At 39.5% G+C, this 26,746-nt stretch overlaps 2 protein-coding genes across 9 annotated transcripts in view; one reads left to right on the forward strand and one right to left on the reverse strand.

Moving 5' to 3' along the window:
• Nucleotides 1-2,611, reverse strand: part of METTL8 (methyltransferase 8, tRNA N3-cytidine) — a 43,907-nt gene extending 41,296 nt beyond the window's left edge. For 2 of the 4 annotated variants that reach the window (XM_048868583.2, XM_048868578.2), the window contains exon 1: nt 1,794-2,159. The gene's annotated coding sequence lies outside the window, so the exon portion shown is untranslated. Of the gene's footprint in view, nt 1-835; nt 976-1,793; nt 2,160-2,476 lie in introns of those variants that run through there. The other 2 variants (XM_048868579.2, XM_048868581.2) reach the window with 2 other exon arrangements.
• A 258-nt stretch (nt 2,612-2,869) lies between these two features.
• DCAF17 (DDB1 and CUL4 associated factor 17) overlaps nt 2,870-26,746 on the forward strand; it is a 44,086-nt gene continuing 20,209 nt past the window's right edge. For all 5 annotated transcript variants that reach the window (XR_007359038.2, XR_007359037.2, XM_048868574.2 and 2 more), the window contains exons 1-8: nt 2,870-3,043; nt 6,748-6,851; nt 9,792-9,882; nt 17,970-18,106; nt 19,291-19,369; nt 19,760-19,849; nt 21,942-22,049; nt 22,658-22,763. Coding sequence is in view for 3 of the 5 variants with exons in the window: in XM_048868574.2 (XP_048724531.1) it covers nt 2,870-3,043; nt 6,748-6,851; nt 9,792-9,882; nt 17,970-18,106; nt 19,291-19,369; nt 19,760-19,849; nt 21,942-22,049; nt 22,658-22,763 (889 nt within the window). In the remaining 2 variants the exon portion in view is untranslated. The remainder of the gene's footprint in view (nt 3,044-6,747; nt 6,852-9,791; nt 9,883-17,969; nt 18,107-19,290; nt 19,370-19,759; nt 19,850-21,941; nt 22,050-22,657; nt 22,764-26,746) is intronic.

Raw genomic sequence — 26,746 nt, forward strand, 5'->3', positions numbered from 1 at the left:
ACAGAAGATTTCTTATATCGACCTAGCTACCACCTCTCAGAGGGCTGGATTAACTACAGTGATGGAAAAACCCCTTCCATCACTGTGGCAAGTGTCTACACCACAGATGCCACTGTGGCACATCTGCAGTGCGACAGCTGTGCCATTGTAGTATCTGTAGTGTAGACATAGCCTCAGTGTTATTAGCATTAGTTCCTCGCTGGCAGGTGTGCACCTGAACCATACTTTCCTCTCACTAGCCTGCACAACATGAATAGTTTGACTCTCCCCTGTTTCTTGCAGGAACACTCTCTGCACTACCACTTGAGTTTCTTCATTCATTATTCATTCACAGCCATTGCTAGGGCTTGGTCTGAAGGCGACTGCCCCACAGACATTTGTGGCTGCAACTCCATCTTCCCTTGGCCCTCAAAATATTTTTAAATTTTTAAGATAATTTAGTACTTGTGTAAAGTGCCAGTGTATTTGACATCCCTAAAGACTGAGGCCCACTATTTAGCCTCATAGACACGGGTAGCACCAGTTTCCACACAAGCCTCACTCCTGATCTGCAGACCTCTTCAGGCAAGAGGATGATTACCATGGGTATTCAGAGCTCAGCTTCTCTGCTGACAATTGCTATCAATTGTGGAGGTGTGCTTTGTGATATCTATCAAGAGATGCAGTAAGAAGTCCCACACGTTGTACATCTCAGAGAACTATGACTGAGATGAAGGGCTTTACATTTCTAAGCCCCTGATCCTGCCAACTTCACGTATGTCAATCAGTATTTCTAGGATCGGAAACTGAATCAGTTCAAATCCAGCCCAGTTCAATAGTGACCAGAATTCATTACCTGGTGATAGCTGATCAACGGAACAAATACAATGAGTTTGTGAATTCCATTAGTTCCATATCCATGTGTCCATATCAGTCAAATCACCAACAAAACCAAGTCTCCATGAAAATGCAAATTACCCTTCTAACCTTCTGTATCTGTTATACAAAAAAAAAAATTCAACCTCCATAATTTTCAGTCCAGCAACTTTCACATCCCCAAATTTATATTTAAAAAATAAATGACCACTATCATCACTGGCATCTCACTAATGAGCATGACTGCACAGAATAGTGAGTACAGTTTCAGTGAGTTGCACAGTATAATTGCCCTGCTAATATTGTTGAATATTATTGGAAAGTAACAGTGCAGAGCAAAAACAGACTTTTCTTCTTTTCCCCTGCTCAGTTTAAAGGTATTTTATTTTCAATGAAGGAAATAAAAACAAAAAAATTGGAAAGAAATTCCCACCTAAATTATCTTGTCTTTCTGAATCATAAATAAATGCTATATATTTATTCCCCTTTTTGTTTTTTTTAAATAAATGCATGATAAAAATGCATTTAGAAGGGGGGTTTTTTTAGAACAAAAATGACAACGTATGTGTACTAGTTATATTGTCTTTTGCCAGACGTATGGAACCTCATTATAAGAATGCAAAGAAATCATTATAATGAAATATTAAGGCCCTAATCTTGCAAAGATTTACCCATATGCTTAACTTTCGTGCACAGGAGTAGTATCGCTGATTTCACTGAGACTACTCTACTATAAAGTTAAGCAGGTGCATAAGTCTTTGCAGTATCAGGGGCTCTATGTGTGTACTTAACTTATTCTCATTTACACCAGCACTGTAAATTTTCATGATCTTTATAAATTAAGACATATTGCTTGCTCTGAAGAGCTGACTGTGGTTGATTTACTGAAAAGTGCCAGTAACATTTTAATTTAAAAAAAAACAACAACCAAAACATACCTTCAAAATGTTCTTTTAGTTTATAGAGAAAATCCTTTAAAATAATCGTAGGGCCTTTTTACTAATTTTCTCCGCAGGACTGCTTCTCTGTGTACAGCTAAGGGAACTGTGTCACAAGTAAATACAGTAACAGATTGCACGGGGCTCACAGCATCCATTACTTCCCACTCAGGCGCCCCACAACCTTTCTATACAGCAATGTCTAGCCCCCTGGATTGGGCGTGACAACACCTTCCCATCCGGCAACGCACTTAACAGGACCCGCGGGAGCTCGGCTCAGCGCCCCAGCCTGGCTGCTGGGGAAACACTCCGCGGAGCTGGAAACATGCCCCCGGAAGGGCAGGCGGGCAGGCGCCACCCGTGGGAGGAGGCGCATAGAGAGGGCAGCGCCATGGCTTCGGGGAGTTGTAGTTTTGGCGCGTCATTGGGAAGCGTCTGAAAACTACCCGCCCCGGCGCCGCGCAGCGCCCGCAGCTGGAGCGGCCTGGCCGGTGCTGGCCTAGTCAGCCGCTGCCAGGTGGCTTGCGGCACAGAGTCGGTGGGGAGTGACGGGGGTAGTAAGTAATGGCTGCTGGACAGTTGAGTTACTCTCCTCCCCCCCCCCCCCGCCACTGGCTTGTGGTACATTCCTCTTAGAGCCCAGCCAGGCGCTGCTATCAGGCCAGGGCCTGCTGCAAACTGACCGTGGACAGATTCAGACGTTATAAATAGCAACGGCCCAGGTGCGCTGCCGTCGCAACGGGGAGAGCACGGGGCCTGGGTGGAACGGGCCCGCGCCCGGGGCCCGCGGCGGCGGCGGCTGGGCAGGCAGGGGTCTCCTCGTTTGCATCCAGGCTGGGGTGTAGCGGGGGCTGTGCAGGCAGCTCTTCCCCGGCTTGGTTTACCCTGTTCCCGCGGAGGGCTCCGGGATTTCCGGGAGGGAGACGGCGAGATCAGCAAGTGGGGCCCCTAATACTTGTGGCATCGAAAGACGATCCGGCACATGCATTGTTGTCTCCTTGTATTGAACAGCCCCACGTTTGCTGCCTGAGCCAGGAGGAATTAGAAGGAATCCGAGCTTTTCCCAAGAAATAAAAATGTCTCCAGATTCAGTCGCTTCCTCCTCCTCAGCCAAGAGCCTCTGCTCCAGTGCTTTTAAAATTCACAATGTCTGCCGCCGCCTAACCAGGAGGTCTCACGGATTTTATACAAAAGATGCGGGTGTCGCCCACAGAAAAAACATGGGAATCCTAAGAATGCTAGTGTGTCAGGTAACCGCTTCTAACATTTTCCAGCAGTGAATCAATCCTTGTTTGGAGCCTGATTTCTTCAGTCCAGATGTTCTGAACTCCAGTCTAGTGCAGGAATTTGGGCAACCTCTGGACTTAAACTCTGAATAGGAGAAGTTTGTGAGAGAGCAAACAGCTTGAGTTCTTGATTAAGGATGAGAGAGTTAGCAATACTATTAAATCTACCTCAGGAAAAATCTGGAAAACATGCAACATCTTTATCATTCAAACCTGAAGAATATCGTATGGTGGAAAAAATGGCATTACCATTTGTAAATCAAACTTTTATTTTACATTATAACAGTGTTACCGTGTGACTCTTCTTAAACTCTTTCACTCAGATTTCTTAATCCGGGGGACTATTATTGTAGACAATTATATAATACTTAATATTAAAATTATGGTAGCAGTGTAAGGGACATCATCAACCTTAAATTTGACCTCAATACTCTAAGGGTTTGTCTACATGTGCAGCGGTGCAGGCTGCTCCACTATATGCTCCTGGGGGAATTCTGTGCCAAAAAATAAAAAATTCTGCACACAATATTTTAAAGTTCTGCATATTTTATTTGTCAAAATAACACAATATATATTCACACCAGTTTCAATTATTTTGCTAATTTATTTCAAAATACCTGTCAGCAAGTATGTCTGTAACAATACAAACAAAAATTCAGAATTTTTTTTTTTTTTTTTTTACAATAGATTCCTCACTGGGCATATTAATACAGAACTTTGGGTAATTTATTTAAACTACAGTACAGAACTATATTTCCTCCACCCCTCAGAAGCAGTGCAAAGGTTTGGGTGTAGGCAGGGGTAATGAAGGTGCTGAGGGAGAGGGAAGGAGCCTGGGAGAGAACCTGGAGGGTTGTTGGGTGTGAGTGGGAGAAGTATGGAACAGGATTTTTTGTTAGGGAGTAAGGGAGGCTCCCCCATGCAACCCCTGGGTGTCCCCATGTGTCCCTGCAGCTCCTACTCCTACTTCCCCATGTGGCCCTGCAGCAGGGGAGCTAGAACGGGGGGGCCATGGCCCCCCCCACTTTTTACCAACCATAAAGGCGAGTGACAGGGAGGAGAGAAGCAAGCAGGTGGTGGAGTCTTGGGGGAACAGGCTGTGTGAGGGCAGGGTCTTGGGAAAAGGGGCAGTGAGGGTGGGACTTGGGAAGAAGGGGCAGTGTGGACTTGCAGGGGAGCATGGTTTGGGTGCCTGCGTGGCCTCCCCCTCCCACTTTTAGGGTGCTTCTGCTGCTCCTGACCTTCCATTCAGCCCCTGCTCAATGCTGTCACCCCATTAGCCCTTCTGAACACCAGTCTGTGACACCCCCCGCACTGTGTGCTCCATGCTGTCTGTGTCCCGTTTCCCTCCCCCTCCCCCCCCATATCCCATAACTCTTAACTGGGCTCTGCGGGCAGAGCACTGAGGAATGCAGCCAGCTGCTGGCTTTTACTGCTGGTCAGCCAGCTGCTGTCTGTTGTGGCGCACAGTGGCCCCTGGTGGGAAAAAGGCAGAACTGCAGAGCCTCTGGCATTATGTATTTTCTGCAGAGGGACATGAATTCTGCATATGTGCAGTCGCGCAGAATTTCCCTAGGAGTAACTAGCACTGCACATCCACCAATGTGATATATGCCATCATGTGCCAGCAATGCCCCTCTGCCATGTACATTGGTCAAACTGGACAGTCTCTACGTAAAAGAATAAATGGACACAAATCAGATGTCAAGAATTATAACATTCATAAACCAGTCGGAGAACACTTCAATCTCTCTGGTCACGCAATCACAGCCATGAAGGTCGCTATCTTAAAACAAAAAAACTTCAAATCCAGACTCCAGCGAGAAACTGCTGAATTGGAATTCATTTGCAAATTGGATACTATTAATTTAGGCTTAAATAGAGACTGGGAGTGGCTAAGTCATTATGCAAGGTAGCCTGTTTCCTCTTGTTTTTTCCTACCCCCCCCCCCCGATGTTCTGGTTTAACTTGGATTTAAACTTGGAGAGTGGTCAGTTTAGATGAGCTATTACCAGCAGGAGAGTGAGTTTGTGTGTGTATGGGGGTGGGGGGGATGTGAGAAAACCTGGATTTATGCAGGAAATAGCCCGACTTGATTATGTAAAGAGTTGTCACTTTGGATGGGCTAGCACCAGCAGGAGAGTGAATTTGTGGGGGGGGGTGGAGGGTGAGAAAACCTGGATTTGTGCTGGAAATGGCCCACCTGATGATCACTTTAGATAAGCTATTACCAGCAGGACAGTGGGGTGGGAGGAGGTATTGTTTCATGATCTCTGTGTGTATATAAAGTCTGCTGCAGTTTCCACGGTATACATCTGATGAAGTGAGCTGTAGCTCACGAAAGCTCATGCTCAAATAAATTGGTTAGTCTCTAAGGTGCTACAAGTACTCCTTTTCTTTTTGCGAATACAGACTAACACGGCTGTTACTCTGAAACCTAGCACTTTAGTGAAGACTCCACTACACCAACAGGAGAGCTTCTCCCATCAGTATAGTTAATCCACCTCCACAAGAGACGATAGCTATGTCGGCGGGAGAAGCTCTCCCATCAACACAGTGCTGACTATATCAGCAGTTAAGTTGGTATAATTCAGGAATTTTTCACACCCCTGAATGACATAGTTATACCAGTGTAAATTGATGGTGTAGATCTGGCCTAAGTGCAACAGAATTGTTTCCACAATTTAAAAAAATCAGTAGTTTTCTGTAAACAAATGAACATGCCTCTGAAGTGGAAACCAAACATTGCAGCACTGGGAAACTGAAATTGCAGCTGATTATAAACCAAAGTGAAACTGATTTAATTTTTTTTATTGGCCAAGCTGAGAGAAATGTAGAAATACCATATATAGGAATAATTAAATTAGTATTTAAAAATTACTTTAGTTTTAGCAATCTAAGGTGTTAGGCCCCATTCATGCAACCAGATGTGTGAAGGGAGATCCCTGTACCCACATAGGGCCCCACTGAAGCTAGTGGGGCTTTGTCTGACCGTAGCCCACCTACATTCATCTCATAAAGGATTGGGGCTTTAATTAATACAGATAAAATTATTTGCAACCCCATATCGTGATATCACTAATGCACATGAGTAACTTTATGCATGTGAGTAGTTCAAGTGAACTCATTAACATCTTGCATTCTTTATGGAAGCAAGCGTGTAAATTCCCTCCTGTGCCTTCCTCCAAACACCAAGAGTAGGCTGGATCCCAAAACTCCATGAATTCAGTGGGACTACTAACATATATATTTATTTTCTATGGTGTCCATGAATTGGTAAAGCATCTCTTTTCATTTTTTTGTCCCTAGTTTTCTTATAAAGGCCCATTCATAAATTTTATTACGTTTTCCTCCACCATACCCCCTCCAACTTTTCTAGACTTACTTTTCAAATACTTTTGAGTCAAAGCCCTGCTTGTCATATTTCAATGCCTACTGTATTCACAACTGGATGCATCTAGTGTACAATTGTAGAAAGAAGGAAAGAAAAATTAAAAATGGCTAGATAACTTCAGAAGACTTATTTATTTATTTATTTAAGAAGTCCTTTATGTGTTCAACAAACTATGTTCAACTAACGTCAGTTATTAAGCAGTAGGGGCAAGTGAAATATTTTCCAAAACCACAGCTTGTCATAAAAGCCTTCTTCTATTCATTGTCTATTTCAGGAAAGTACTAAATTCAAGAATGTTTGGACAACTCATTCCACATCTCCTATTGCTTATGAGCGCGGAAGAATTTATTTTGACAATTATCGGTGCTGTGTGAGCAGGTAATTATTTGATTGCTAAAAATTGCCATTATTTTTAATTTTAATACTCAGGCTCTGATCTTAGAAATTCCCCTGAGTAGTCCGACCAAGTTGAATGGGATCACTTGTATAAGCATAGATACCCATATGCCTAATTGTTCACAGGATTTGATCCTTATTTTATTATCTCTTAAGTGTTAGACAATAGCTGTAGCATTAAGTATTGCATTGCTTTTGGCAAGGTAAGGCCTGATCCTGTGAGTTGCTGCTTATGTTCAACTATCACTGGACTTTAATGGGAGTTGAGGATGTTCAGCACTGCACAGAATTCAAATTAAACAGACTGAACACTAGTTTTATTTCTTGTAGTTGTCACCGGGCCTCAGTGGGTCACAGCTGAGGATGCCAAATTCAGGACAAACTGCTGGGAAATGAGGCAGTTTCACCCTAAATTGGTGGTTATTCTATCATTAGATTATACCAAGCCAGTAACAAAAGTAAACTTCAGTCTCAGCACATTGATTAACAAGAAGTCAAGGGTACAGTCTCTTTAGGCATTACAGCCCTTGTCTCACCATGCAGACACTGGACTCTATGATGAGTGGTTACTAAAAAAACAATTTAATCAAACATAGGGTTCTTCTTACCCCCAAGAGATCAGGCACATAGGCAGATCAATGTATAACTGAGATCTTACCCAATAATCACGCTGATGCCAATCCTTTAGTAACTATAAACTAAAGGTTTAATAATAAAAAAAGGAATAAGAGAGTTGTTAATGCTTAATAGATCAAATAACTGCAAAGTTCTTATATCAGGTTTGTAGCAAAGATGGTATAAACTGCTAGCTTGTAAAGTCTCTCAGGTGACTTCCCGAAGATTGGAATCCAGAGTCCAGAGAATCAGGGCAGGAAAGAGGCAAAGTGAAGATATTTCAGGAGTCTTTTATATTCTCTGCCATGTGCCTGTAAATTTACGGTCTCAAAACAAAGCTCACAGCCCAGTTTATGGAAAGTTACTGTCTCAAGATGGAGTTCAGGATCACGTAAGCATATCACATGTCCTTATATGACTTGATGATGCACAGGGGTAGTCACTGCCTATATTCTTGCTGAGGCATCCACAGGAAGAGCTATCTGGGCAGAATGGGTTTCTTCTACTGCCCATTGTTAGAGTGAAGTGTCCTGACTGGTTTCAGAGTAGCAGCCGTGTTAGTATGTATATGCAAAAAGAAAAGGAGTGCTTGTGGCACCTTAGAGACTAACAAATTTATTTGAGCATAAGCTTTCATGAGCTACAGCTCACTTCATCGGATGCATGCAGTGGAAAATATAGTGGGGAGATTTTATATACACAGAGAACATGAAACAATGGGTGTTACCATACACACTGTAACAAGAGTGATCAGGTAAGGTGAGCTATTACCAGCAGGAGAGGGAAAAAACAAAAAACCTTTTGTAGTGATAATCAAGGTGTGCCATTTCCAGCAGCTGACGAGACATAGCTAATCTGGCTCTAATGTAAATTCTATCCGGTGGGTGTTACCCAAGAATACCGCACATGTTTAAGATTAGGGCTGTCAAGTGTTTAAAAAAATTAAATCACAATTAATCGCATGATTAATTTCGCTGTTAAACAATAATAGAATATCATTTAAATATTTTTGGATGTTTTCTACATTTTCAAATATATTGATTTCAATTACAACACAGAATACAAAGTGTACAGTGCTCACTTTACTTTTAATTACAAATATTTTCACTGTAAAAAACAAAAGAAATAGTATTTTCAATTCACCTAATATAAACACTGTAGTGCAATCTTTTATCATGAAAGTTGAACTTACAAATGTCAAATTATGTAAAAAAAAAAAACAAAAAATCCTGCATTCAAAAATAAAACTGTAAACATTAGAGCCTGCAAGTCCACTCAATCCTACTTCAGCCAATCGTTCAGACAAACAAGTTTGGTTGCATTTGGAGGAGATAATGCTGCCTGCTTTTTATTTACAATGTCATCTGAAAGTGAGAACAGGCGTTTGCATGGCACTGTTGTAACCGGCATTGCAAGATATTTATGTGCCAGATGCACTTTAATGGGAATTGAAGATACTTATGATCTTGCAGGATCTGGCCTCTTTTTAGCATGTGATTTCCAGCACGTAAAATGCCTTGTGAATGGTGTCATTTAATAAGGCCAAAAGAAGAAGACCGAACCAGAGACAGCGTTCATTTCAGGAAACATATGTTGCTAAATTCTTAAAGAATTCTCGGCTTCTGGCACCCATGCCATGAAAGGCATGACACTCTGATACAGTGGAAGAGTTTCCTCCTGATAGTACTTAATGGGTCAAATCCTGCTGTCAGGTACACAGTGCAAGTCAATGAAGTTACTCTTAATTGTAACTCAGAAGAATTTGGCACAATAACTTGTTACAAACTAATAGCTCCCCCTCACCCCAAGTTCTAATCTATATAGGCTATACTATCACCCTCATGACTCTAGAGTCTGAGCACCTTCTAGTAGAGCAATCAACAACATGAGTAACATCTGTCATGTGTGCTTCATTCTTTTCTCCTCCTCTCCCCAGGGGGAGAATTGTGCATGCTGTGAAGTATTTTGTTTTAGTAGAGTTTTAGTGTGTGTGTGTATTTTCTGTTTAGTTCTTTTTTAAAGTATGTTTCTAAAATAAGAACATTATTGGTACATCTCTTGTCTAAAATGTTTACCTAGATGAAAAGTGATCTTTTTAATGGCATCTTATACTGGGGGGTGGGGGTACCCAAATTCTGAGAGTAGCACAGAGAGACAGTTCCCAAAATAAGAATAGCCCAGCATGCTGGGAAGTTCAGAATGCTGCCTGCATGAGGAGGAGGTAATGATTTATAATAGTGCATAAACTGACCTGTTGACAGAGGTAGTTTATAAAGTAGACTGATTGTTTATAATCTTTTTTCTCAGCATTGCACGAGAGCCAAGAATACTTTATCAACTGCCAACATGTTCTAAATCAGAAAAAATAGAGGATGCATTATTATTGGAATGCCCGTTGGTAAGGTTACTTTTCACTGAAGAAATTTTGAAAACAAAATATTGCAACTGTTTTAGCTGTGGAAGAACAGTTCACTGATAATGTAGACAAAATTGAAACCAAACATTTCAAAAAATTGGGATGATGATTATTGCAAATTGTGGTCAATTTCTGTCTTCAGATGGCTGAATATCGCTCCCATTGAAGTTGGTGGGAGTTTTGCTGTTACTTTGTGGAAGAAGCAAAGTATTCAGAGACCGTATTATCAATCCGCTCTTCTCTAACATTTTCAGTTAACCTAAATAACTTCAAAGCAGTATACATTAATATATTATGCTCTTCTTCGCTTGGAGCAATTATTTAATGGGTCAGTTGCACTGTTTGTAACAACATTCTTGTGTTATAACAACTATCACAGTGCTTGTCAGGAATGATGATCTTCACACAGTAGATAAGTGAGAATTTTTGCAATGAAATGGGCTTAGACACTAGCGAATACTCTCTCTCCTTTGAGTTCAGTGATCATCTTTGAAAAAATTCCATGAAAATACAGGCTTCATTTAAAGTTTGCAAAACCTGAGCTTCAGTCCGAGCCAAACATCTACACACTATTTTTAGTTGCATAGCACGAGTCTGTAGATGGGGGCTCTGAGACTTGCTGCCATGGGTTTCTGCTTGCCATGTACACATATCCTTAATGACTACAGCTGGTCATAACTCTACTGGCATTTTAACCCACTATTTTCATTTGCGCACAACTTTTTCTAAAATTCATTTTTTGACTGAAATTGTCATACTTTCTCTTGGACCAAAGGTGACTTTTAGGGACAGACTGAGCAGTTTTCTCATATTAAGATTTATTTGCCTCTGGCTAACTCAAATAGGGGAAGTCTAAAATATGACATTTTTCATATGGCAAATTCTACTGGGAAATAGTTTGGTAAATTTTGAGAAAAATTAGTAAATATATTAAAATTTGCATTAATGAATGCAAACAACAACACTTTTATAGTTTTTTTTAGTTATGTTACTGCCCATGGTACAATAATATTGTGCGACTTTAGAGTGCCACATTTCTCCACCGTGCTGCTCCTAGATTTCTGCCTCCTGTAAGGAGCTGAGTATCTTTAACTCCCACAGGAATTGAGGATAGTCCGCATCTTGCAGGATCAGGCCGTACAGAGAAATGTAGTTTAAATCCCATCGAGTCATGCAAAAACAATTGGATAACTCCATAGTGTCAGAGAAAGTACTTTCTTTTCTATTTAAATGCATAGTGCATTAATATTTAGGTTTAGGTTGCATATTTGAACACAAGTGTCATAAAAATGTGAAAGTTAAGGTTCCAGGAGTAATGTTTGTTTACTTTATATACTTTAATTTATGTAAATGTATAAAAAAATGCCTGCTTTCAAGAACTAATGGCCTTATTTTCAAAGATGTTGTGCCAGCATGGCTCCAACAGCAGCTCTTTAAGCCCTGGAAATCTTAAAAGAATTGTACAAAAAATGGAAACATGGATGAATTGCCAAAGAGGAGAACAAAAGAATAGCACAAGCGTGTAGGGACATAATCAGAAAAGGTCAGGCATAAAATGAGGCCTGGTCCACACTTAAAAATTAAATCAGTTTAGCTACATGGCTCAGGGCTGTGAAAAATGTTGAGCCCTGAGTACCACAGTTAGGTCAACCTAACTGCCAGTGTTGAGGCAGCTAGGTCAGCAGAAGAAATCTTCCATCAGCCTAACCATTGCCTCTTGGTGAGGTGGATTAAATACATCAGCAGAAAAGCCCCTTGCTTCCATATAGGAAGTGTTTATGCTACAGCACACAGCTGCCGTGTGTAGCTGTGCTGCCTTAGTGGCTGTAGTGTAGACATATCGTGAGTTACACCTAGTAAGGGATGTAAAAGGCAATAAAAAGCGGATCTATAGATACATCAGGAGAAAGAGAAAGACAATGGAAAGTATAGGTCCTGTACTTAGTGGAGAGGGAGAGCTAATAATGGACAACATCAAGAAGGCTGATGTGTTTAATGATTGTTTTGCTTCAGTCTTCACTAAACAGGTAAATTGTGATCAGATACATAACAAAATTAATATTAACAAGGGGGAAGGAACACAAGCCAAAATAGGAAAAGAGCAGGTTAAAGAATATTTAGATAAGTTAGATGTCTTTAAATCAGCAGGACCTGACAAAATTCACCCTAGGGTACTTAATGAACTAGTCGAAGCAATCTTGGAGCCATTAGTAATTATCTTTGAGAACTCATGGAGGATGAATAAAGTCCCAAAGGACTGGAGAAGGGCAAATATAGTACCTGTCTTTAAAATGGGGAACAAAGAGAACCCAGGGAATTATAAATTAGTCAGCTTACCTTCAATACATGGAAAGATACTGGAGCAATTTACAAAACAATCGATTTGTAAGCAACAATTTATACATTAAAATCCAACTACTTAAAGTAAAATGATTAAAATCAGATAAAGAATAGAAGCAAAATTCAGAGGAGGGTACCAAGATGAGGAGGGAAGGAAGTGGGTAGAGAAGAGGAGGAGGTAAGGGAGGATGCATTGAATAGGATCATTCAGATACCTCAAGAAAGCATACCATATCGCTGAGAATTTTTCTTGGGTATTTCTGTTACAGCATACAATGCTTTCCATGGTGGCCAAGCTTACAGAGTCTGTGCTCCAGTCTTCAGTTATTGGTCATTTTTTTAAGATTTCTATTTTTGTAGTACTAGTCTTTGAGTAATTATTAGTGCCCCGCTGAGCTAAAGGTTTTCAGATTTATTCAGCTTCCACTTAACATCCATTAGGTTTAAGATTGCATGTTTAGATTATAACACAATTTTATTATGTTATATATGGATATAGGAGGATTCCCAGAACGTATGGGTTAAGTTAGCACCTGCTGAATCATAGTTCCAATATTTGTTTCACTTAGCAGCACCTGTTTGAACAGTGCATCCTCCAGATTATTTTCTGCTAGATTAATTTTAAACAGAGATCCAAGGCTGGCTAAAATTTAGCACTGGCTAAAATTTGTTTCTATTGGCTGGCAGAGAGAAATTGGCCTAGTTTCTCCTCCCATTTCTTTTTTGGGAATCCATATTTCATTCAAATTTGCTGGCCAAACGTGCATATAGTGTTGCTGTACATCTTGGCAATCTGGGTAATATTTGAGAGATGAATGAAGTTCAGGTGGGTAGGGGTAACATAGGCTTTGGGGCCCAACAGATGGGAGATGGCATGTTTAAGTTGGACATAATTGCTACTCCTTCTTAGTCTATAGATTGAACCTTTCTTTGAATATTATAACCCTAATCCAATCTGGCCAAATGATGGGGTTGTCTGCTATACAGAGTTTCAAGTTACCTCAGATAGAGTGTCCTTGGTATGTAGAAGAGGGTGATTTTTAAATTTAGTAGACATAGTACGCCAAATATTTCTGTCTGCCACAATAGCTGGTAGTTGTTCTTTAGGGAATCAGTAGTAATCCAAGCGCAGCGCATTGGAAAGGGGTAAAGGAGCAACCAATTCTGCTTCCAGCTGGAACCAATCTGAGTTTCTAAGGCATGAGGGAATGAACCACTGTGCTGGTGGCTAAGGATTATTGCTTGATGGTAAAGTTTAAAGTTGGGACATTTAAAACCTGTTTTGACAGGGAGCTGTAATCTTTGTAAGGAGATTCTCGGTTTGTTACCAGCAGCCTACAAAACAGATCTGAACATGTTGTCAATTTTGGTAAAATAAAAGGGAGAAATATGGGTAGGAAAGGAATTCAGAGTAAAAAGGATCCTCAGAATGGCATTCATTTTGATTGTTTATTTTTCCCCAGAAGGGAGAGAAATAGTTTGCTAACTGCATGATTAATGAGGTGAGGGTAATCTTGACTGTGCTTTTAATTTCCTTAGGAAAGAGGATGCCAAAATATTGGAGGTTTGTCTTTTGCCATCTAAATATCCCTATATAGGGAAAGTCACTTCCATGTAAATCCAATGAGATCTTTATTGTTTCAAATGTATCCCAATTTATCTAGTAGCCAGAGAATTTACCAGTTATCTATAGTTTGTAGAATATTTAGAATAGATTGATCTGGATTTTTAATAAATAGGAGGATGTCATATAGAAAAATTTGTCTCCTGAGTCTCAAATTTGATCGGTTGAATATTTTGGAGTTCCCTAATTTGTATTGCAAGTGGTTCTAATGCTAGATTGAATAGGAGGGGAGAGAGAGAACATCCCTGTCTTGCTCTCTGAAACAGATCAAAGGGGCGGGGGAGTTACTGTGTTATTGGTTAGTTCCAGTCCCAATTCTCGGATCCTAACAGCTTTGTCCCTGAAATGAAGGATTTTCCCAAGCCAAATTTTCGAGGGTGACAAACAGATATTGCCAGTTCACTCTGTCAAAGGCTTTCTCTGCATTGAGTGAAACAATTCAATGGGAATTTCTAGAGTGTGAACTATGCCTTTTTAAAATAAATTCCACCTGTTCAGGGTTAACCATTTCACTCATTACTTTCCAGTCTCTTAGCCAATATTTGTGAAAGTATTTTTACATCAGTATTTATTAATGAGATGGATCTGTAGCTGTTACCATTTTGCGCATCCTTACCTGGTTTAAGTAATACAGTAATTAGGGCTCCTCTCATAGTAGGAGGTAGCATATCTGTCTTTAAGGCATCTTCAAAAAGTATAACAGCTTAGGGGCCAGAATTTTTTTGAAACTTTGATAGAATTCTATTGGTAAGCCATCAAGGGCAGGGGTCTTGGCCAGATTCATTTCCTCCATGGCCTTGATTAATTTCTCTAATTTCAAGGGAAAGGCCAGCCTGGTCTGCTGTTCTTATGAGATAGTGGGCAGTTTAGAGCTTTAATAAAATTATTTAGTTCTTCTGGGTCAGGTGGCAAATCATTATTGTAAAGAGCCTGGTAGAATTTCAAAAATTGATCTTTGATCTCTTTTTGATTAGTAATAATAACCTGCTCTTGTTCTGATTTGAGTGATAGTATTTGGGACCTTTGACTGCTTACTTTTAATCTGTATGTGAGAATTTTCCCTACTTTTACCCCTGACTCCCAGTGTGTTTTGTGAGTCTAAAAAGAGCAAATTGAGCTTGTGCTGAATTCAGTCTATTTACTTCTTACCAAAGATTGATTCATTTTTAAGATTTTCTTGTTAGGGCTAGTTTGCACATTCTATGTCCATAGCTTTAAGTTGTTTGGTTAATTCTAGGACCTGAGCCTGGCTAGCCCTCTTCCTATCTGCTGAGTAGGAAATAATCCTACCCCTAATAAAAGCTTTTAGTGTATCACATAGGGTGGATTGGGATATCTCTGGTGAGTCAATTGTTTAGGGAAAAAACTGAATTTCTTCTGTGATATGGTTCTGAAAATGTTTATGTTGCACAAGAGCGGATTTCAGTATCTATCTTTACAAGTCCAGTTTGTCTTGGGAGGGGTAGCATCCTGGTGCATGATAAGTGATCACAATAGACTTGATTTCATTATTGAGCTCTGAGTCTACCAGAGTCATAGAAATCAGGAAGAAATCTATTTGTGAATATGTGCACTACAAGGAGGAAAAAAAAGTAAAATTCTTCATCCAGGGGCTTTGCAACCACCATACATCTTTTAACCCCAATTCTTCCTTAAAATCTTTTATAATATTTCTAGTATGTGATTGTGTATGTTGGGGCTGGCCTGATTTGTCTAAAAAAAGGGTCCAATACTTCATTAAGATCTCCTGTTATGATGATTGATTCTAATGGCATATTAATTAATTTTGGGGGGGGAAATGTTTTTAAAAAGTGGAGCATCTTTATTAAGAACATGAGAATTGGCATACTGGTTCAGACCAAAGGTCCATCTAGCCCAGTATCCTGTCTTCCAACAGTGGCCAATGCCAGGTGCCTCAGAGGGAATGAACAGAACAGGTAATCATCAAGTGATCCATCCCATCACCCATTCCCAGCTTCTGGCCAATGGAGGCTAAAGACACCATCCCTGCCCATCCTGGCTAATAGCCATTGATGGACTTATACTCCATGAATGTATCTAGTTCTTTTTTGAACCCTGTTATAGTTAGTGGGGTCCACATTCATCAATTAGGGTATATATAGAATCAGAAGTCATAGCCTTCACCAACAAAAATTACCTTCCTGATCTTTATTTACATCTAGAATTTATAAAGTGAGTCTTTTATGAAACAATATTGCTACATGTTTGGCTGCAGAGAAGAACTTAAGTGTCCCTCCCCCCATCCTAAATGTCTCTGCCGCCAAGTAATTAAATGGGTTTCTTGTAGGAAGATAATATCTGCTTTCAGTGTTCTAAGGTAAGTGACAATAATTTTTCTTTTTATATGATGATTGACCCCTTTGATGTTCCAGGAAACACAGTTTACAATATTAGCAATAAGGCATGCTTAGATCAAATCTCTCTTTATCGGGTGGCTGAATAGTGTCATTGCTTGGGCTGCATATCTGGATTCCTCCTCACCACCCTGGGACATGAAGAGTGGCCACATCACTCATTCTTCCCACCACTCAAAACACCCAACTGGGGTATAACTGGATTCTCTTTAATTTTATAAAGGAGAAATAGTCTCATATCAAGGGAGGGCGTGGTTTCTGCACTATTCCCAACAGCAAAAAAAGGGTGAAGAAGGCTAGTTTCTAAACTTAAGAACAAGTCTATAGCGGAAATATAAGAAAGTTACACAAATTATTTAAACAACCTTATTCCAACATAACTGGATTGTTTGCAGATAAGAGTTCATTAGCAGAGCAGTTCTGCCTAAACTTTGCCCCTGGAGCCTTGTCCACGCTGGATTATAGTGTAAACTCCATAGTCACATTACCAATGTAAATCAGCATAACATTTATTTCAACTCTAACAAAAATAAAAAGTAAAGAAAAAAACTGAACTAATATTACTGAAAAAAACAGACAACTACACTGCATACAACAGTGTCATAATAACATCTTCTCAGTAATTTGGTGAATCATAAACAGCAATAATAGTAATTATTCTTGGATAGGATTTTAGGAGATCAGATTTCTTTACAGTTGGGGAACTGAAACAGTTTATCATTCAATTGAAATCTTCATTACACTATTTAGATCGGATATCTCTTATAAGTGTACATTTAGGGCAAATGGATTGAACATTTCCAGATTTACTATAAACCCAAAATCTAGGAAATTAGATGGGGCTGAAACAAAATTAAGGAAGGGGAAAGGGGAGGAAGATTGAAAAAAATAAAAAAGGTGGGGAGGGGGTGGAAAAGATATCAGGAGTGAGAGTGCCTCAGACAGAAAATAAAACCATGCTTCTCTGTGGAACCTTACCAATCCACGGCTGTGGAAGTGGCAGAAGGTAGTTATAAAACTATGCATCCACCATTCCCCTAGTGGCTCCCAGCAGTCCTATCACCTACTTTAAAACTGTTGCAGTCTTGTGTCTGTATGTTTCATTTTTATTGCAGGACATTTTAATTGTATCTGTGTTTTAGTCTGGGTTTGTAAATGCCACCCATCACTAAGACGCTGATTTTGAGTTTGGCCTCTACTTACATCTTTTTTGTACTTGCAGTTTTGTAAGCACAATTGGCATGACATCCAACTGCTTAACATCAAGCAGTTAGACTTCTAAGCCCTTGCCTGTATGGGGGAAATTGACCAGCATAGCTGTTCTGGAATAACTAGATATTCTGATATAATTTATTTATTCTGTAATAATTCTTTGTGTGGATGCTCTATTCCAGAATAAAAGTGACTTTATTCTGGAATAATTACTCCACTCACAAAGTGAGTCCATATAGGGAGCTATTCTGGTTTAGCTTATTCTGCAATAACATTGCCTGTCAATTTCTCCATGTAGAGTCAGCCTAAGTGATATCAATTGCACCTAGGAACAATTGTGCCCACAGTTATTTGTGCCTGCAAACTGTGAGTGTGAAAAGGGAGGATGGTGTTCAAAAATCTGGCCCCTAATCTCCATCTAGGCCAGATAGTTTGCTTTAAAAACTATAGAAAGTAGGCAATAAGGCTTTCCTCATGTACACATTCAAACTTTTTACTGATAACTTCTTTTTATGTAGGGGGAAACGCTTCCCAGTCCATCAGACTATAAATCTTCTCTTGCAGTTTTGACTGCTCATAACTGGCTCCTTCGTCTCTCTGCTAATACTGGAGAAATACTGGAAAAAATATACCTCCCACCCTACTGCAAATTCAGGTATTAATTATTGGCTGGGCTTTCTACAAGTAATGTTTTAATTAGTTGGGATTTATAGCAGTACTATAGGGGAAAATCACTTAATTTGTAAAATATTAAAGCTATTTTGTTCCTATGCATTCACAAAGCTTTGTTTAACACTGTATTACTTTGGAAGGGCAGAATCCATATTGTTTAACCAGAGGTCTGTAAAATACATTTTTATGGATGGAATTTCTCTCAAATTCACGGCAGGAAAAGGATGAAGCCCAAAACTTATCAGCAAATAACACCATTCTTTTCATACTCTGTGGAGGTGCAAGTTGTTGAATAGCATGGAGGTGAACTATCCTCCAGATCAGAATAAAGGCATGTTGTTGGTGCAATGAATGGCAGCCTGCAGTGCTGATCCCATGCTGTACCTGCTCTATGGATGACTTCAAGGCTCTCAATCTTGTATCTTTCATGAGCATAGTTACTACACAGAATTTTCTTTTAGAAAAGTTTTAAACTTCAGCACTGTAAATGTTAAGGACTTCAGTTTACACCTACATTTTCAGTTAACTCATCTGGAAAAGAAAGTAAACCGCAGAATCAGGTTATCGCTGGCTTTTCTCTGCCAATTTTACAACTTTTAATATTGCAATAACAACATACCAGAATGTACCTTTTAAGATGTGCAAAGCAAACGTCATAAAACAAGGAAAATATTATCAATTCAGAAATAGGCAATTTTTAACTTATGAATGTTCTTTTGCACAAAGTATCCATTTTGCCATTTAAGAGGAGGGAAATTACTGCTACTGGAGAAGTGCAAGTTTTTCTTTCAATTCCCAGAGGAAATGACCCTTTTTATGGTGCAGAATCAAAAAATTGGTTTATGAAGGGAAAGGGGAAAAGCGCATTAGCCAGTTTTAATATATTAAGAGCTTGCAATAGTGCTTGTCTCATTGTCCCAGATAAAGTGAGACAGATCTTGGCCCCCAACTCCATCATTGTTGTGCTACTCCAGGTGCCCAAACACTCTTTACCCCAGATCATTTAACAGGCAGAGCTTGGCCAGACACTGGGATCTGCTCCAGCATCCACATGAGCTGACTTGTGTTATAACCTGTATTACAAAAAGTTTGTGAGAAATGGTGCATTTGCCTTAAGAAAGTCTAAAACAATTACTACGTTAAAAAATGCATTCTTATCACCAATAGGTATCTGAGCTGGGACACTCCTCAAGAGATTATGGTTCTCAAATCAGCTCAGCATAAACTTCCAGCAGCAGCACAGCAGGTAGGTTTACTCAAGCATTCTGTTAGGTGAGGTATATATCGCCAGATATTTACAGGACCGGTCCGGAGGTTCAGAGAGAACTCTTTGTGAGCTGCCCCTGTGTCATTAACTATTGCAGGTATGGAAACACTCTCCTCTTTTATGTTACTAGAAGAAAAAACATGACTGGCTTTGTGATTAGAGGACAGAACCCGGTCAAGAGCCCCTCCCTTCCTCATATGGCTTTGGGTTCTCTAAGCCTCAGTCTCCCCTTGTGAAAAAAAGGTGATAATCCTCCCCTAAAAGGTCTTAACAATATTTATCATGGTTTCATACTGTTAGATTAATGTCCTAGCATGTAATATTGCCTGAAATACAATAACTAAGTTCAGTGTTACTGTTCTTTCCCAGGCAGGCATCCAACAGTCTGTGCTATTCTTTCTTGCTGTATTCAGAGTGCTACCTCTGAAATTTATTGGAATGCTGGAGATAAACAAAAAAGTGAGTTACTTTCTGTATTAACTATGCTCCAAGGTGTAGTAATTTAAAAAAGCATTGTGTTGCCTCATTGCACGTCCCAGTAATGCAGGACTAATTCATATAATGCAGTGGCTCATTTCCCTAGTGAATGTATCAGTATCCCACTTCCCTTGGATAGAAATGACCACAGAGTAATTCTTCACACAAGTGACCTGCTGGCAAAATATCAAGTGCACCAGGTCTGTTATGTAGGTGCTAGGAAAAGTTGTTTGAAACTAGTTCCTCCTTAGAGGAAGAAGAGAGTTGGGAATTGGTGGGTGTTTGTGGGCATTGGGGTTTTAAAGGAAGCTATCTGTGAAAATATCCCTGTCCACCATTAAGGGTGTAAAATGTAAATACTACATACAGTGAGAGATTTTTAACTTGCGTTTATATTAAGCTGGAAAGATACTAGAAAAATAATAAAAATGTGAGTCTTGTTGTTCCAGTCAAGAGGAAACATGTCCTATCTGAAATTTGTCTGTAATAGCATGTTCATTAGGAAGCTATTGATGAGAGAAGCAGCAGTGAAATTTTACTATCAACAAGCACCTCTGTCCATACATAGTTTGAGTGGCAAGATAAAGTTTACGAAATGGGTGATGAGCAAGTGGTCAAAAAAAAAATGGCAACACTGAATGCACTAAGTGGGGTTATTTTATAGCAAAACTATAAAGTACTCTTGACAGCCCATGTAAATTAATGTCTGACACAAACTAGAAATCTAACATCTTATATGCTAGTATGTTTTTATTTAAAGTTTACCACAAAGCATAGAATTTGACATAATTGAAAACCAACCTGTGTAGGGAATTTAATACAGAGATTTCAACCGTGAGGGTCAAATTTGAGATTAAACTGGGAACATGGGCTGCCAAGGACTTGGTAGCTTGGGCACCCCAGCATGCCCACAAGCAAGCTCGCAGGAAACCAGGCAGGTTTAATCAGAACTTCACAGAAATCAAGCTGTCTCCACGGAACATTTTGATTTAGATGAATTGGCAAATTCCAATGAAGAAACATTCCACCAGAAATTTTCAACCAGCTGTACAAATAGTGACTAGTTCTGTGGAAAGAGCATCAAACGAGGCACGTGGATTCAGACCTAAACCCCACTGGATTTGGCCCCCTCTGGCCTGTGAAGCAGGCAATACATGTATTTCTAAGACAGCCAGAATCTGACAGCATGCATTTGGGATGTGGTTCCTGAGATGTGTTGCGGATCAAAGTGGTTTGCGTTTTTTGTCCTACAGATAGGCCAAGGAACATCTGATTTGATGCTTGTTTTTGGCTTTTCCCCTTCCCCATTTTAACCACATTTCCATAAAATATATCTATTAGCAGAGTGAAAACTTTACTCTTTATAAATGCTTTATAAATGTAGGAAGAAATGCAGCTTGGAAGCATGTGTGTGGCCCATTAAATATTAAGAATAAAGTTCATCTGTTTACATCCAACAAAAGTTTGTTTGTTTGGATTTTTTGTTGTTTTCCTTAGTGGAGATGCATGAGGCACTCTGGAGAAAATGAATACTGCAGTGTCATTAAGAGCTATAAGCACCTCTCCATGGACCTATCTGAGTTGGGTTCAGGTTCAGAGCTTAAACATCCAATATTGTATCCTAACTGATGCATTAGTAACATAGTTAACTTTTCAGCTATGTGCTGTCCTGGATCCCTGAGCAGAATGACCACTTGCCATATAGCAGCGAACCAGGAATCAGGATTAAAAGATTGTATTTCCAACTCTGCTACTGACTAATCATGTACCCTTAACCTACTTCATCACTGTGTGCATTTGTAAAAACAGGGTAACAAGTTACCTGTTGTTGGGGCATATTGAGAATGAATGTCGGTAAAGATTCTCTGACTTCAGATGGTACGGAAGTGCAAAAGAATATCTGATTTGCAAAACCATCTAAAATAAAACATCTGTCAGCAATTTTGGAGAAGAGTAACAGGAAATGAGACTGTAAAACAAAGCAAGTCAATTTCTATTCAAGCAGCCTTAGTGTTTTACATTTTCTTTTTAATGATCTCTTTCCTGATGGAATATTTTCTTTTCCTTGAGCCAGATATTTGGGAACAATGTGACAGATGTTGCGGTTTCTCATGGAATGCTGATTGTGATGTATAGCGTGGGTCTGGTCAGGCTCTATAGTTTCCAGTCTATCTCTGAGCAGGTAATGGAGCATGGAATTTGACACACAACCTACTATACTTTGAGGAAATTGATTGTTATTAATTTAGCACTGTATATGAATATGACACTTTATAATAGGAGAAATGCACCAAACAAAGGTTAGAAGCCATGCTGTAAGAAAATTACAGTCTAAGGTATGAATGGGCACACTACCTTACTAAACAATTCTAATAGCATTATTCTCAAATTGTGAAATGTACGTAGAGTGGGCACTGACATAAATAGAGATCTTACTCAGACACCACATAGAGACAACTTACCAAAACGAGTATCTACAGACTGTTACATGTCATGTCTATTGTAACAGGAAGAAGTATTGAGGTTGGAAACCAATGGTCAAGGAAGACTCCTTGATATAAAATGGAATCAGAGAGAGTCTAGGAATAATATTCCCAGATTTAAATTTTGAAAAAATCAGTTGTAGAGCTGGAAGTGAATTTAAATTCTTTCAGCCAAAAAAAAAAAAAAAAAATCTACTAGTACTTAGAAAACAAGATTTTAGGTTTAAATGAACCATTTGAGTAATGCAGTAAAACTGAACAGAAAATGTGTACATCAATAAAACCAATTTGTTTTGCTTTATTTTAGTTCACAGAGCAGCAATTTGATTTGGGATGCAAATACAACTGGAATGGTAAAGTTGGAATTGTAGGAAAGTATCCATTTGGCCTTCCTTGTAACATTAAAATAACAGGTATTTTATCTTTGCGTTATCAAGACTGATGGCTGTTATGTTTTATCTGTGGATCTTTCACTGCTGGCAAGAACATTTAAAACTGCTGTGTGTCGTGTTGTAGTGTACCTCTACTTTTAGTTGGGTATTCATATTATAATTCAGAAAGTTTTCTATTTTACTTCCAAACTCAAGAATTTACTAAATAGGACTTCTACAGAAAGTTAGAACAGGAACAAAACTGCTTCAGAAACTCTAAAAACTGTGCATAAACAGGAATCCCTTCACCTACCAGTGTAAAGCAGCCACTTCTGGGATGGAACGCGATAGCTGTTAAACTGCACACAGAAAAGCTACACAATGGTTTGGGCCCTACCAAATTCATGGTCCATTTTGGTCAATTTCATGGTCACTGGATTTTTTAAATAATAAATTTAATGATTTCAGCTATTTAAGTCTGAACTTTCACGGTATTGTAATTGTAGGGGTCCTGACGCAAAAAGGAGTTGTCAGGGGGGTTGCAAGGTTATTGTAGGGGGGATTGCGGTACTGTTACCCTTACTTCTGCACTGCTGCTGGGGGCAGCTGGAAAGCAGTGGCTGCTGGCCAGGATCCCAGCTCTGAAGGCAGACACACCACCAGCAGCAGCACGGAAGTAAGGATGGCATGGTACAGTATTGCCACCCTTATTTCTGCACTGCTGCTGGCATGGACACCTGGCCAACAGCTGCTGCTGTCTGGCCTCCCAGCTCTGAAGGCAGCACAGAAGTAAGGGTGGCAATACCTCAATCCCCCTAAAATAACCTTACAACCCCCCTACAACTCCCTTTTGGGTCAGGACACCCAATTTGAGAAATACTGGTCTCCCTTGTGAAATCTGTGTAGTATAGGGTAAAAGCACACAAAAGACCAGTTTTCACGGTCCGTGATGTGTTTTTCCTGGCTGTGAATTTGGTAGGGCCTAACAATGGTATAACATAGGAAGTGAGAAACAGATTACTGTATCTAATCTAAACTGCAGGGAGAACTCAAGGGGACAGAATGTAATTTATCCAAATTGCAGTTTGACCATTCTAGCTGTCCACAATGTGTCAGTCACATTGAGCTTAATTCTAAGTGAAAAACTAAGCTATTTTAGAAAATAACTCTTATGTCCAGCTTACAAACATGGTATTCTGTTGTATTACATTTTGTGTGTGTACAGTTCTCAGATATAAAAGGCTTCTTTACACCAGTGCATCTGAAATCAGAATCTTAAGGTGGGTCCCAAGCCCAGGCCTTCCATCTCAGCACATTAATTGTTTTTTCTCTAATTAAAAAAAATCTAGACGTTTTCCTCCCCACCCCTGCAAAAGTAGGAGCCTCCTACATTAATATTTGGCACAAAAGTGCTAAGCAGTTGCTAGCTCCCACTGCTGCCAAATATGCACTTAGAATACCAATTTTAGGCTCCCTTTTAAAAAAAATAAAAAAAATCTTGGGCTTTTTGTACTCAATATTTTAACAAATGATTTTCCATATAAAAAGTCCACTGAATGCATCTGATGAAGTGAGCTGTAGCTCACGAAAGCTTATGCTCAAATAAATTTGTTAGTCTTTAAGGTGCCACAAGTACTCCTTTTCTTTTTTCATATAAAAAGTAAATTTACATTAATTTTTATTGAACAATTTCACATAGTAATAGCAGACAGAACAATCCAGATACTTCAGCCTAATGCAAGTAATTCACAAAGATACTATATAGAGCTAGATAATAATCTAAAGCTTTAATTATGTAACATCATATGAAAACAAGAAATGAGACCATACGATGATCATTGGCTTGAGTTCTGCAAAGGAGAGGGAGTTTAGGAACTCTCTCTTCAGTTTCCTCTCCGATGTAGTATACTAAACCATAACTTAATGTTGGATGCCCTGTTGAGAATAGGCCTGTGAGAGTTTTGAAAAGCAGCTTATATTAGATACATTGCCACGGCTTATGGATCATTAGAGTTTTGGATCATGAGTTTTAGAGACAAAGTAAAAGAAAAAGAAACCTTTTTGATCTTGAACTTTATTCAAGAACAGTTTGTGGTTAGGACATTTTCAGCTTCTGATGAACATTGACTATAGCTGCTGTTTGGAGATAGTTACCATCTTGTGGTTTTTGAGTTTTCTTTTATGAGTGAGATGGCTGACTTAAACTGTGCAGTGATATTTAGTGCTTCCATGAAGAAGCAGCTGATCTTTTTGAAGACTACAGAGCCTAAACTTGTACTTGTTGAAACTTAACTGTTTGGGATGCTATGTGAAGCCTTGAAAGCTATGGGGACTTGAAATCTTGTATTTTTCCACAGAAAAACCACATCCTGGGCAGAAGCAACACACACTTCCTAGCATTGCTCTGCAAGGGTAGCCCTGACCTGGAGAGACCATCTCTACAGATGACAGGGTAGAGTAGTCTCCATGTGTATTCAGTTCTTGGCCTCTCTTCCAAGACTGACAACAACATAGGTGATATGGACACCTATCCAAGAGGAACTGCACAGAGATCAATAATTTAGTGCACATAGGTCACCAAACAGCTGTTGGCTGGTAATGATTTTCATATACTACTGACCCTGGCCAAATCTGAAAGAGGAAAAGGCACCTATCTAAAAGGTCCAGAACTTTAAAATGCTATTTCCTGTTTCCCCCCCCCCAAAAAAAACCCCAAAACAAACATTTATTATGAGAGTATTTGGTAGTTTCATAAAAATGGAGAGGAAAATATCTCATTCATTATTTTTCCACATTTAGAGCAAATATACTAGTACCGCCAGGAGCAAATCAGGCTTTGCATTTAGAGGATACTGGAATATTTTGTGGAAATGAACTAAAGAGGCTCAAATAGTGATTGAAAATAGATATTTCTAGAAGGTATTCTAATAGACAGTGGACTGCTGGGTAATGGGAGAAAGCAACACATAAGAAAGAAAGGAGAGGTGGGAGATAGTGACAGCGGTTGCTGTGATTTTGGCGTCTGATCTTTAAAACTGTTGGCAAAAGACAACATAAGTGTAAAAAGAGAAACTTGAGAAGCCTATACTTTCTACGGCTGTTGTAGCATAAAAATGGGCTCAGAGTTAGTAATTTAGTCCATCCCCCTAAACTTTTTCAGGGTTCTTAGTAGTAAATGCTTTTATAAAGAAAATAATCAGCCTGTCAGGGAATGAGGTTTTCCTCTAATTTTTTAACCAATTCTGTTTGCTATCAACCCTCCGCCAGTGCATCTAATATACCACATATTGCACTTTTCCCTCAGAGACATCATTTTTTATTAACCCTACCTTACTAAATCTTGCTTAGAATCTCCCTTTTTTACTAAATGTTAGATCAGAGGTAGTCGTCTTCACTTCCTGTCCTAACCTACAGGCTGCAGCTAAACAGCTGCCACTTTCCACCTCAGATGTGGCTTCATTTCCATGATAGATAAAGCGACTCCTCTCAGAATAGCTGGCTGAGCACTTTGGGATCTTGAGATGCATGGGGATCGGGAGCACTAGCTAAATATAAGTTCAGGTATTGGATGCAGTCAGACTACTTCAGGCTGTAATTTTGTCCAGTCTCATAAGTTAAGCAGCATAAAACCAGGTCAGAATTTGGCTGAGACATCTACGGAAAGCTCAAGGTGCTGAAAGAAGTACTGTGGCTGATTCAGTTGGTGGCATTTTTTCCCTAAAGCAGCATGTAACCAATGCCCCAGCACAGCACAAGAGGGCACTTTACTGCTTTAAATTCAGTCTTTCAAAGGAGGCATCGAACTGAAGTCATAACCAGTTCTTGTCATTAAAAGTACCACAGTATACTTTACAAAAGCAGAGATGTGGGCCTTCTTGCTCTGGCCAAACTCCAGCTTGGGTAATTACATTCCACCTATTTCAATTCCCCTTGTAATTTCAAATAGTCTTTACTTCCTGTGAGATTGTTTTGTAGTATTGCAATGTGCTGTTAAACAGGGCTGTTTTTCAGCCTAAAAGTTGGGT

This window comes from Caretta caretta, chromosome 11 (assembly GCF_965140235.1).
Source record: "Caretta caretta isolate rCarCar2 chromosome 11, rCarCar1.hap1, whole genome shotgun sequence".
NCBI classification, from domain to species: Eukaryota; Metazoa; Chordata; order Testudines; family Cheloniidae; genus Caretta; species Caretta caretta.